This window comes from Carettochelys insculpta, chromosome 25 (genome assembly GCF_033958435.1).
Source record: "Carettochelys insculpta isolate YL-2023 chromosome 25, ASM3395843v1, whole genome shotgun sequence".
NCBI lineage: Eukaryota > Metazoa > Chordata > Testudines > Carettochelyidae > Carettochelys > Carettochelys insculpta.
Window position 1 is genome coordinate 17,213,283 of NC_134161.1, and position 12,626 is coordinate 17,225,908.

Here is a 12,626-nt window from a genome sequence, read left to right on the forward strand (position 1 = left end):
ACCAGCTCAGGGGCGAGGCAGCTTGCCTGGAGGGATGTTTCCAGCGTTCGACACGTGCCTTTTCTTTTTTCTTGGTTCAGCACAACCCCAATGCTGCAGTTCACGGCAGTCACCGGCCCCGAGAACGGAGCTTGCCGCGCACTGCCATGGAGGTCCACTTGTGAATAACATGTGCCCCAATGGTGCCTGCCAGAGCAGCGTCCTCACCTAGAGACTGGGGGGAAACAGCCGTGACGTACTGGTGCTCATGTCCATGCATCGAGAGCCCATCTGGGCACGCTGCCTGCTCCCCTGTCCCTGTGCCAGTCCTGCCACCCCTCAGGTCTCAGCGTCATTGCTGTGAGGTGCCAGAGGCAGGTGGGGACCCAGCCACAGGGGTTCCCACTCCTGCCTCTTCAGCTGGCTCCCCTTGCCCCTCTGCCAGGACTTCCTTTCACTGTGGCCTCCCCACATACCAGCTCTCCAGAGCCCAGCATGTGCGAAACCCTCCTGCTGAGAGAAGGGGACACATGTGACAGGCATGTGACTCCACCACACTTCACACTCACGGCCTCTCCTTGGTTTAAAGTACAGGTCTCAAAGATCTTCCCTCTCTCCCTCCTCCTGTGCCCTGGGCTTCCCCGTGCTGGTGCAAGACCCTTCTCCCTCTCTGGCACAGCCTCCCTGAACCTCTGTGCCAGCTCTGTTTCCAGAAGCCATCTGAGCACAGGACCCACTTCTGTCTCCCCCCAGTATTTCCCACATCACTGGAACCGGGGCAGGGAGCGTCGGGGGCTGCTGGGCCTGGTGTTCTGTCATACGCAGGGCAGGCCAGGCTTCCCCAGTGCCCACAGCCCATCTGTGCTCCTGCCCTGCCCCCTCTCTGTGCTGTCATCAGCTCCAGCCGGAGTTGTCTCCTGCCTGCTCCTCACTCTCACATCCGGGGCTCAAGCCTGGAGCGCTCCTTTGCTTTCCAAGCCCTGCTCCGCAGAGGGGTTGGGAGTGGTGACTGACTGCAGCAGAGCTGCCCCTTCGCATCCTCTGGGCTAGGCTGCTCACGGTTCCGATGCCCCTTGGAGATGCGCCGCTTGAGGCCAAAGCACCTCCGTGCCCCACTCGTTTTCCCGGCTGGCCGCAGGGCTCTGCAGTGCTGAATTCTCCCCTCTCTCCTTTCAGATACTGACGTACATGGATGGGACAGTGAAAGTGCAGGAGACTTACCTGAAGAACCGGACTGGCTTCGTGTACTCCATGCCTTCCTCCAACATTTCCATTGCAATTAACAGCACCCAGGAGATGGACTCTGGGCAGTACATGTGCACGGTCAACATTGTGGACGAAGACACCATCAATGGGAAGAACATTGGACTCATCAACCTCACGGTTCTGGGTAAGTCTGGAGAGGGCCCAGCGGAGGGCCGCAGCCATGAGGAGGGGCTGGAGCACATGACTCAGAAGAGGGCACTGAGCGATTTAGGGCTGTTTAGTCTACAGAAGACTGAGGAGGGATTTAAGACTAGCCTTGAGCTACTTGAAGGCGGGCTCCAAAGAGGATGGCGAGAGGCTGTTCTCTGCAGTGACCGATGGCAGAACAAGGAGCAATGGGCTCAAGTTACAGAGGGGGAGGTGTAGGTTGGGTATTAGGAACAACTGTTTCCCCAGGCGGGTGGTGAAGCACTGGAATGTGTTACCTAGAGAGGTGGTGGAATCTCCATCCCTAGAGTTCAGTCCCAGCTTGACAGAGCCCTGATTTAGTTGGGGTTGGTCCTGCCTTGGGCAGGGGCTGGACTCGTGAGCTCCTGAGTCTCTCCCAGCCCTAGGAGTCTATGATCCATTGTTGAGGGACCCATGCCCCGGCAGTGCGGCACAGGGTGGTGCTGATGAGAAAAGCAGAGGGCACCTTTCCTGAGCCCCAGGGATCAGCATCGCCTGCTGCCCAGCTCTGCAGGCTGGGTCTGGTGACCTCTGGTGCTGACTTAGGTGTGCAAGACCCCACCTCTGCTCTCCTCTTCGGAGCTGCCCTGTGGATTAGCAGCTCTCTAGGCATCAGTGGGCTACTGACCCTGTGCTCAGCCCTGGGTCCTCTCTCTCCCTCCCCAGCCTGAGGGCCCTTTGGTGGCTGCGGGGACTGGTACCAGGTGCCAGGGCGGGCTCCATGGGACACCCAGCACCATGGGCAGCGGTGTGTGACAGCAGCCCTGCAGTGCGCACGCCAGCTGGCTGCTGTGGGAGAGGAAATGCTGAAAGCGGGTCCAGTGACTGACCTGAGTGCAGGAGCTGTGGTGCTGGGGCAGTCGGTCACTGTGGCGAGGAGTTTGGTGTGAAACAGAGAACTGGGAGCACATCCTAGAGCCCAAGGCAATGCCTCCAGGGGCTTACTGGAATTCCCAGCAGTCCGGACAGGGAAGGTGGAAGGAGCTGTAAGACAGCAAAAACTGCACATGACACAAATCAGAGAGGTAGCCGTGTTTTCAGTCTGTAGCTTTGAGAACAGCAAGAAGTCAGAAGCAAAAAAAATTTCAGAAATCAAATGGAGAGAGAAATCTCTGAGCTGCAATTTATTTGCAAATTTGACTCCATTAACCACGGATTAAACAGAGACTGGGAGTGGCTTGCAGCTTACAAAGACAAAAATGGTCTGAAGAAGTGGGTCTGTCCCATGAAAGCTCACCTAACAAAATAATTTATTAGTCTTTAAAGCGCTACTTGACTGCTTTTTTTGTTTTGATAGTATATAGACTAACACAGCTCCCTCTCTGTTATTTACAAAGACAGTTTCTCTGCTCTGGGTGTTGATAGCTCCCCATTAGACGCTGACACTGGCTCATATGCCCCTGTCTGATCTGACTTGTTTTTAACTCTTTTGATAAGTACTGTTGATACTGGGCCATTTCCACCTTGTCAGCTCTGGCCCTCCCTTTCACTGGGACCCTACTCTGTAAATACCCCTCTGAAACCACTCCCCCCACACTCACGCATCTGGTGAAGGGGGTCTTTGCCCACGAAAGCTTGTGCTCCAAAATATCAGTTAGTCTATAAAGTGCCACAGGACTTCTTGTTGTTCTCACGACACAAAGTTATTTTAGGAGCATGAAATCTTGCGTGAAATGTCAGCCCACCCGAGCTCAGGGGATGGGAAACGTGCCGTGTAATTCCAGGGAGAAATGTCATCTGCTACTTGTGCACCTGTCGGGATTTCCAAATAACTGCACCTGCTTAGCAAAGGGCCTGAGCAGCTCTGCAGCTAGCTTGGGGGTCTCAAGCTGCTGGGATGGGCTGTGCAGGGAAAGGGATGGAAAAGAACTGGGACGCTCTTCTTGTGTCATTCTCGACTAGCGGTCAGTGGCATGGCCCCTGCTGGGTGCTGTGCCCAGGCTAGCACAGTTCAGAATGGCACTGGGCAGAGAAGAGCAAGGGCAGTGTGTGGGAAGTCCATTGAATGAGGAACTGTGTGGAAAATGGTAGGCTGAGCGCCTCTGTCTCCAACGCAAGCACGGGGGTGGGAGTGAATAATTAAAAAGGGGGCAAACTCAGACCCAGTGCAAGCCAAGAGTTTCCCACTAGGTCCACAACTGGCTGTTGGGACTCGGCACCCTGGGCAGCTCTGATGCCAACAAGAGAATAGGAGTCCCCGGGGTTGGCTGCTGAATACCCAGCCAGTGCCTAGAAGCTTTGGGGAGGTGCTTGATGCTGCGGCTTCGGGCGCAGGCTGGTCTGCAGTTTCCAGAGGCCAAGGTGCCACCTAATGTGGGAGCAGTTTCCCCATGTCTCCGTGCGGTGGGGTTCCGACGTGCTCCTCTGTCAGCCTCCATGTGGGGCAGGGTACCGGGCTGGGCATGGCTGGGCGTGCCGAGGGTCTCGCCGTAAAGCTGAGACTGGCCAAGAACCTAGGGGACTTAAGGCAGGTCTCACGTTCTGATGGTCTGAGTGGCTTGTGCCTCACAGGGCTGGGGCCCGGCACAAACCAGGAAGCAGAGCGTGGCGAGTCTCCGATGGCCAGAACTGCACATTTAAAGCAACCTGGGCACAGCTGCAGCCCCTGCTGCACTCAGGATCCAGCTGCTGCCGCCCCCCCCGGCCTGGGATGGCAGGAAAGCAAGGCTGTGGCTGGCGCTGGGCCGCGCGGTGGCCAGGTGCTGTAGGGAGACGAACCCTTTTCGTGGAGCTGGACCTGCAGTGCTTTCCCGGGTTGCTCACTGTAGCCACTGAGGAGGGGTTTTCTCTGTGGCCTTGGCAGCAGAGCCAGGGTGAGGAAGGCAGGGCCCAGTGTTCACACTCAGAGGCCAGCTCTGGTTCTGGTCCCAGGCACTCGGTGCTGCCCGTGGCCAGCAGGTGGCGCCATTTCTTTGCGTGAGGCGCAGCTGGCAGTGGGGTGATGTCTGAAGTGGAAAGGCGCTAACCCATTTCCTGCTCTCTCCAGTTCCCCCCTCGCCCCCAGTGTGCCAGATCCACGGGAAGCCCTACCCTGGGGGCAACGTCACTCTGAGCTGCAAGACCGCCTTCAGCAAGCCCAGCCCCAAGTACAGCTGGCAGCGCACCGCCCCCAGCACCGAGGTCTTCTTCCCGCCAGTCCAAGGTAGGAAACCCCCGAGTGCCAACCTCTCAGCGGTCTTGTACTCTGGAAACACACCTGTTAACGCATTGCTGCTTCACCCAGGGCCAGGGCTGTGTAAAACCCGCTCAGGTGATTGGTACCAGTGTCTGCTGTGTGCAAACGCCCAGGGAGGCTCAGCAGGCTGTGCAGAGATCTGATGCCTGTGCCAGTGCTTAGCACAGAGCATCAGGCCCCTAGGTGGGCTCATGCAGAGCCAGCCTCCCTCGTGTGACTCCCCTGGAGGAGCTGGGGTTGTGCCTGTGTCCCTGCAGCTCCTGAGGCCCAGACTGTGCGGAGGGAAAGGTCTCTGGCTTTTCACTTGCCCGTGCAGCTCTTTGCAGAGCCGTGCCTGCGTGCGGACGGAGCCCGTGGGATGCTGTGCAGCCCCGTCAGCACAGCCTGAGGGGGACGTCTCTCTTCAGAGACCGACTGTGTGGGAAATAGACCCAGCTGGACACTTCATTGGTGCTCTGCTCATGTGCAGTCAGGGCTGCCACCTCTCACAGAACCACAGAAGCAGGGCAATGTTGTTAAGCCTCTTCACAGTCCATCCCCTTTCCGCTTTCACCCACATGTTCACCACACTGTCACCTTAACTCTGCCCCTTCAGAGAACCTGGCCTCACAGCTTTAGTTGCTGCTTTAAAACCTCCTTGCACCCCATGGGCAGGTGGGACAAAATGTCACGGAACCATGGTTTAGACCTCACAGCCTTTTTCTTTTTCACTGAATTTTTCAGACCTCGTGAGAGGGACCCTGATGCTAAGGAACCTCTCCAAAGACACATCTGGGACGTACGTCTGCACAGCAGCTAACATAGCCGGCAGCTCCAAGTGCAACATCACTCTGGAGGTGAACTCACGTGAGTACAGTCCCTGAGCAGTGGACTCAGAATGCCTGCAGCCCTGGTGGGGAGGAGAGGCGCCCTGGGACCTGGCATTAATGCCCTAGATCCAGGGAAGGGAGCGTTCTCCCCACACGGGGAGGAGCCTGGGAACCCCTGAGGGGTCCTAACCTACTCCAGTACTTGTGACCTGGGAGACCTTGCCTCACACCTGGAGTCTGGGAACCGTGCACAAGCTCAGGGGTTATTAGCCCTGGCTGACGCTATCATTAACAGCGGTGCCACTCGGGCGGTGGGGAAGGCCAGGAGGAGCCTGGAGGAGCTCAGTGTACCATGAGACGGCCCCACTCACGAGTCAATGGGCTGTCCCCACCACATCCCATTACACCCTTCGAAGACAGGTGAGGGTGGCCCAGCTTTGCCATGGGGGAGCCAGCCAGGCCACCCCTCCCACGCTGACTTGGGCGCTGGCGTTTCTCTTTCTAACGTGCTCTGGTTCTCCACAGCGCTCAGCGCAGCTGTGATTGCTGGAGCCGTGGTGGGGTCTCTCGTTGGAGTTGGCTTGATTATCTTGTTTGTTCTCCAAATGTTCGTCTATCGCAAGAAAAAGAAAGAGACACAGGAGGAAATGGCCAACGAGATCAAGTGAGAATCATGCCTTGCGGGGCACGGCCCACGTGGAACTCCAAGGCATTCCCTGGGAGCAGAGCTGCTTGCTCAGACCTGCATCTGGAAGGGAAGATGAGGGTTCCCTGCTGGAAGAGCATCACAGGCAGAAAGCTGCTATTTGTTGAAGGCTGGGGGTGCTGCTACAGGGCTGCCAACTCTGTGGAGCTCTGGGCTATCAGGTGTTTGTAGTAAAGCCCCAGCTCCTCGAGTCACATGGTTATTGTGAGCCTTACAGCTTTCATGTAGAACTGGTTCTGGCCCTTGGGGGGGTGTGGGGGAGGAGAAAAGTTTGAAAAAGTGACTCTTGAGAGTTAAAAAGCAACTTTAAAAAAAAAAAGCCCCAAATTTACTCATTTCTTTTAATCTCATACTGTGCTAATCGAGTCCTGAGGGCTGCCACCCAGTCCAGCACCGTGCTCAAAAGAGCGAGCGTGATTCAGGGATATATAAATGGGAATCTTGCAGTGAGAGGAGAGAGGTGACTTTACCTCTGGACCTGGCTCTGGTGTGACCACTGTTGGCATCCTGTGTCAAGCTCTCATGCCCATGGAGGCGAGGGTGTTCATATCTTGGGGAGGGCTCAGTGAAGAATGATAAAGGGTTAGGAAACGGGCTGAAGAGTGAAGGACTCGAGGAGCTCAACCTATTTAGCCCGAAAGAGAAGGTGAAGGGGCGACTTTGCCACACTGTGTAAGCGTCCACAGGGGGAACCAATATTTAACCATGGGCTCCTCGGTTGAGCAGAGATGTAACATAGTCCAGCAGGTGGGAGCTGAAGCTAGACAGATTCAGAGTAGAAATAAGATGCCAATTTTTAGCAGTGAGGGAAATTAACCCTTGGAACAAATGAGCCAGGGCCATGGATGGTTTGCCATCAGTGACGGTGAAGCCTGACTGGATGTTTTAAAACAGCCCTGGGCCTACCAGCTGATGAAGAGTTCACATGAGTGTCCTGCCTTCATCTCAATGACCCCAAGTTTGTCTGAACCACAATGGTCTGTTGGGGCAGGGTAGTTTTGCTAACCACTCGCGTACCTAGAGTTCGTTGGGTGTGCCGATGGGATGCAGCGGGTGGACGTGGCTCTCTGGCCATATTACATACAATTAGCATGTGCCTCACTTCACATGCACGTCACATTAGTCATATTGGCACCAAACATATAGCGGCACAGAGGAACCCAGCAGAATCAGGCAACCCCGTGCATGGGCAACAGTAAACAAAATGTCTCATGAGCTGTGCCTAGAACCCTGACAGACCGCAGGTTGTTCATCTCTGCTCTAGGAATGACTTTGGGGCAGTTATCTGGCTTGCAGTACTCAGGAGTTGGGACTAGCTGATCACAAAGGTTCCTTCTGGCCTGGGAATCTCTGAATACCCCGGGTAGTGCTGCCTGTAGTTAGGGTTACTGAATCTTTCCCTTGGGAAGCCCCTGTTTTCAATTGCAGGTAGCTGCAGGGAATGTTGACCCTCCAGGCTGAAATTTTCCAGGACAGCTGTTTGCGTCAGACTGAATTTTGTTCCAGCCACATTGATTCCGCAGCTTCTGAGAATGAGACTGGGGGAAACACCTTGGTTTTGGCTGTGTTTAAAAAAAAATTCTCACGGTCTTTGAGTTAAAGACCTCCAGTGCAGGGTCCTGAAACTGGGCCTGGGAGTGGCCATGGTGTCAAGGATGGACCTTTTGCTGTGCTCAGGAACATTTACCAAATTTGGCCAAGTGCTGAGCCTGTGAAAAACCTCGTTCTTAGTTTAGCTGCTAATTTGGCCCAAGATTCCACCTGCGTGGAGCCTGCTGCATCCTCTCCCAGTGCCCGCATGTGAGCGCGTTTCATTTTCACTGTCCCACGTGCACAGAGCACCTGAGTGTGCTCCAGCCAGGGCTTGCAGGGGGATGAGCCCAGCTTTCTTTGCAATTGCTGCTCCCTGCTGCCTGGGCGTGCAGGCGCCTGGGCACAGGAGCTGAGAACAGATGGCCTGATCCCCCTGTGCTGCGTCCCACCCTCCCAAAGTGGCCCCCAGGCAGCAAGGAGGAGAGGGAAGGACTAGCTTATGTGGAACGGAGGGTGGGGGTGGAGTCAGGAGGAAAGAGGGCAGGGCTTACACACCCTGGTCCTGAGCAGCCTGAGCACCTGCACCCCTTGCGGAGGGGCGCTCCATGTGGGGGACTGTGGTCAGGGCTGGTGAGGCTAGAGGGGTGGGGCAGAGCAGAGAGGCAGGCGGGAGGCTCGGGTGCCAGGCAGCTGGCACAGGGGTGGCCGTGCAGCTGGCCAGAGGCAAACGCAGGGCTGCTGGGGGCAGGGGAAGTGTTACAAGTTCCTGGCTGTGCTCATTGCTGCACCTGCGCAGCCTCCTCAAGCTGCAGCCTCCCCCAGCCCCCTCTGACTCTGTCCTTCCTGGCTGAGAGGGTGCTGGCAGGAGCTGCTTCCTGCTCTCTGGAGCAGCTTGGGAGAGCAGAGGCCAGCCACCCCGCTTGGGGGACCATGAAGGGAGCCCCAGTCCTGCAGTGGAGCCTGCAATGGTCTCCCCCTCCGCCGGCAGGGGAAGCGGCTGGCAAGCCGCACAGGCCTGGCCCGTGGGGGTACAGCACCACATAGGCAGCTGCCTAGAGCCCTGGGAATATGGGGCAGTGGTGCCTGCGAGGTTGTGGGACCAGAGCCCCGCATGGGGAGGAAGCAGAGGGAGTGCGGAGCAACGGGGAAGAGGACAGATGGGGCTGTAACCACTAGAGACCACTACCTCCCAAGCTCAGAATTGAGCCCTGAGTCCCTATGGTCCTCTGCTGCCAGAGACAAGCTGGGAGACCTGCTGGCAAAGCCCCTTCTTTGGCTGGTGGTCGTGCTACCTGGAGGACGTAGCCAGCGGCTGCCTCCTGTTACTCTGGGTTAACGTTTAGGTTGCACAGGCAGCACTCGGTCCAACGTTTCCCAACTTTGAGAGTGCTGACTTTGCAGCCTTAACGGCCCATTGATGGTTTTACTGTCGTTAGCTGCCCAGACCAGGCATTCAGAGTCCAGCGCCCCGGAAGTCCAGGCTGCCAGCAGCTCATGCGAGGGATCACTTGCCAGCCATCTTGTAAACACCTGAAGGTGCCTGGGGCAGACTGACCCCAGTGGAGCACAGCCTCCCCAGGGTCCTGCGGGGGCTGTGTGTCCACTCCAGGTCCTGGCAATGTTCAGCAGCTTCCCAGGGTAGGGGTGAGGGCGGCAGGTGTGTGAGCAGAGACCCTGCCCGCCGTCACGGACTGACGGCACTGACACCTCTCTGCTTTCCTTGCAGGGAGGACGCCGTTGCGCCAAAAACGCTTTCTTGGGCTAAGAGTTCCGGTTCCGACATTGTCTCCAAGAATGGCACCTTGTCGTCTGTGCACACAGCCCGGGAGCACAAGCCGTACCCAGCCAAGCCTGCTTCCGATGCCGCCTCCATCACCACTGCCACGGGCAGCACCGTGGGCTACAGACCTCCCTATCACCCCCCACAGAGCCGCACCCTTACGCCCACTCCCAGCTTGTCCAGCCAGAGTCTGCCCCTCTATTTCCCTGGAGCCGCGAACGGCAGTCCCTACGCCCCCACTGTGCCAAGCAACAGGAAAGCTCTGCACAGGACAAATGGAGCACGGCCACAGGCCCCCCGGCAGGAGGTCCCTGGCCCTCAAGGGCTGAGCACCTCTACTCTGGCCAGAATGGGTGCAGTGCCAGTCATGGTGCCTGCCCAGAGCCAAGCAGGGTCTCTGGTGTAAGCACCCAGCTTCTGGGTTGCCTCTGGGTGCTGGACAGGCGGGGACATGGCTGTTAATCCCACATGAAGCAGACTGGAAACAAAGCCGCCTCCACGCCCCTGTGTGGGTCGGGGCACAGCGTGCGAGGTGGCGCTGCGTGGGAGCTTCCCAGGGGCCAGGCTGCCTCAGTACACACTCTGCCCGCTCTCAGGGCCGTCAGCTCCCCCGGGGAGCTATGGGCCAGGGTGGGTCCCCGCTGCATGGGGAGACCACAGCAGAGCCTGTTTGCTGACGGGACACCACTGCTCTTGGCGTTGCTAGTCCTTGGCTGTGGATGCAAGCCCCAGCCGTCTGTTTTAAGATGGATTTTCCACTCAGCTGGAGACCCCAAGCCCTTTGGAATGAGGGGGTGGTCCTGGCAGCAGGCCAGCCTGTAGGCTGCCCCCCCCGCCCCCCGTGAGGGCGTAGATTGCAGACTGTGGCTGGAAATGGTGTATGGGAATGGCAGCACTTCCAGGGTCTGGCCTGGCACCAGGGGAGTTGTGTGCTTTGAGTTGAGAAAAACAAGGTTTTCTGGGCTCTGGAACTTTGTTGTTCCAGTCACCTTTTGCACACCCCTTGCAGGGGCAGGCAAGAGCCGGGCCAGGGCCAGCCCACCTGACCTTTGGCTCTAGCCCCCTGGCTGCATCTGGCCCATGTATTTTTTGTAGCCCGTGGCTCGGTAGCAGCAGGGTGAGGAGAAGTGAGCTTCTTAAACAGCCACAGGAACCTGAGGCAGTGCTGTAGTGGCAAGGGCTGGGAACCCTGTAAGTAGCATCAATTTAAAGGGCTCCAGGCTCCCTGCCCCCAACCCCTGCCACTACCACATGGTCTGGCCACCACCCGGTGATTCTGCGGTGATTTCAAGAGTACACAGGCACGATGTAGCCTGTGGCCTGGAGCCTCCTTCCCCTGCAACAGCAGAAAAACGGTGAGGTAAGAAACAGGTGGTCCCTGACAGCTTATCAAAAGTCGGGGAGTGGCCCCCCTGCAAAAATCATTGAATCACAGAATCACAGGGCTGGAAGGGACCTCAGGAGGTCATCTAGTCCAGCCCCCTGCCCCAAGCAGGATCAACCCCCACCAGGTCATCCCAGCCAGGACTTAAAAACCCCTAGGGATGGAGATTCCACCACCTCCCTAGGTAACACATTTCAGTGCTTCACCACGCGCCTGGTGAAGTAGTTTTTCCTAATATCCAACCTACTCCTCTTCTGTAACTTGAGGCCATTGCTCCTTGTTCCGACATCCCTCGCTACTGAGAACAGCCTCTCGCCATCCCTTTTGGAGCCCCCTTCAGGAAGGTGAAGGCTGCCATTAAATTGCCCCTAACTCTTCTCATCTGCAAGCTAAATAAGCCCAAGTCCCTCATGTGCACCAGCCCCTTAACCACTTTCGTGGCCCTCTGCTGAATCTGCTCCAGCACATCCACATCCTCTCTGTACTCAGGGGATCCCAGAGTGGGATGCCATACTCCAGATTGCCCGCCCTGCCTTAGACATGGTCTGCAGGCCCCCAGGGAGCCACAGGTTGAAAAGCACCATTGTAGGAAAAGCCTACGGCGGTAGGATGCTCTGTACGCATCCCAGGGATGTCACCATTGCATAGAACTGGTACCTGGCGACATGGGGCTGACACAGGGTAGGGCTGCAGATGAGCTGGGCCCAGCACAGACTTGGTTCCAGCCTGAGAGAGCTATCGCCCCTGGCTTGAAAGAGCCGCTTGCTGGGGCCGCTCGGCCAACCCCAGGTGTGGAATTCAAGTGTCCACTGGGTGGTGGGGCAGGACAGTATGGTCAGTGCTGGGCATGCTTACTGCAAATGGCATCTGTTGGGGGAGCAGGGAGCGGCCATGCTGTGAGTGTGGACAGGTTTGGATGGTGTTTCCTCTGGGGGTTGGGGGCCAGCCAGCCTGCACCTCATTTGCATCAGCCCAGGGGCTGGAGCAATGCTCTGGGAAGAGGGGACAGAGGAAAGGCTATGGGAGGAGAGGCGGAGAGAGCCTCTCCTTGTCACCAGCTGGCAGAGGCACAGGAACTTGGCTGGGAGGCCTGAGTGGACCGAAGGCCTTTTCCCAGGTCTTGCCGTGAAGACCAGCCCTCGTTCTGGGTCTGCAGGGGGCTTCAGCCCTGTGGTAGGCTCTGCTCCCCCTGACTGACTGACATGCCTTGGACTTGGTCTGCCTAGGCCCGGGGACCCCACGCCATCTCCTGCTCTCAGAGCCCTCCAGCCACCAGAGCTGCTTCTGCCAGGTGTAGGGAGCCAGGCCAGAGTCTCCTTGGGACCTGTCAGGGCTCTCCATGGAGCTGCACTTTGCAAAGAGCCTCCTGCACCTGAGACCATGCCCAGCCCCAGGGAGCAGGGCCACCATGGCTTCCCTCCAGGAGCCAGTTGTGAGCCTGTGCTATTAACCTGCATGTACCACTTAGAGTAAGCCTGTAGCCTAATACCCTGTTGACTGAATTGTGCAGATGCCTTCAGCATTTGAATTCATACTGTGCGATTATTACCTTTGTTTATTTAATGGACTCCTCAAATCTTGTGTATTCACCTTTTTTTAATCACATAATTTATTGCTGTAGCTACTAACCACTTTTCCAGCCCACTCTGCACCCCTCACCCATGGCAGGCTGCCTAGTTCCAGGTGCCCACCAGGCCTTGTGTTGGGGGTGACGGGGAGGCACTGAAAGATCATTTTTCTGTACAATTTTAAAATGTGACACTTTTCAGAAGTGCTCATTAAAAGTGTTTGGTTTTATATGTAAGTAGTGCTGAGTGAGCGGTGAT

At 57.1% G+C, this 12,626-nt stretch overlaps 1 protein-coding gene across 3 annotated transcripts in view; it reads left to right on the forward strand.

The window, feature by feature from the left end:
• Positions 1 to 12,604, forward strand: part of ESAM (endothelial cell adhesion molecule) — a 56,416-nt gene extending 43,812 nt beyond the window's left edge. For all 3 annotated transcript variants that reach the window (XM_074977159.1, XM_074977160.1, XM_074977158.1), the window contains 5 exons: positions 1,156 to 1,369; positions 4,400 to 4,555; positions 5,312 to 5,434; positions 5,923 to 6,061; positions 9,363 to 12,604. In XM_074977159.1, the coding sequence (XP_074833260.1) occupies positions 1,156 to 1,369; positions 4,400 to 4,555; positions 5,312 to 5,434; positions 5,923 to 6,061; positions 9,363 to 9,822 (1,092 nt within the window). In that variant the 3' untranslated portion in view covers positions 9,823 to 12,604. The remainder of the gene's footprint in view (positions 1 to 1,155; positions 1,370 to 4,399; positions 4,556 to 5,311; positions 5,435 to 5,922; positions 6,062 to 9,362) is intronic.
• The last annotated feature ends 22 nt before the right edge of the window (positions 12,605 to 12,626 follow it).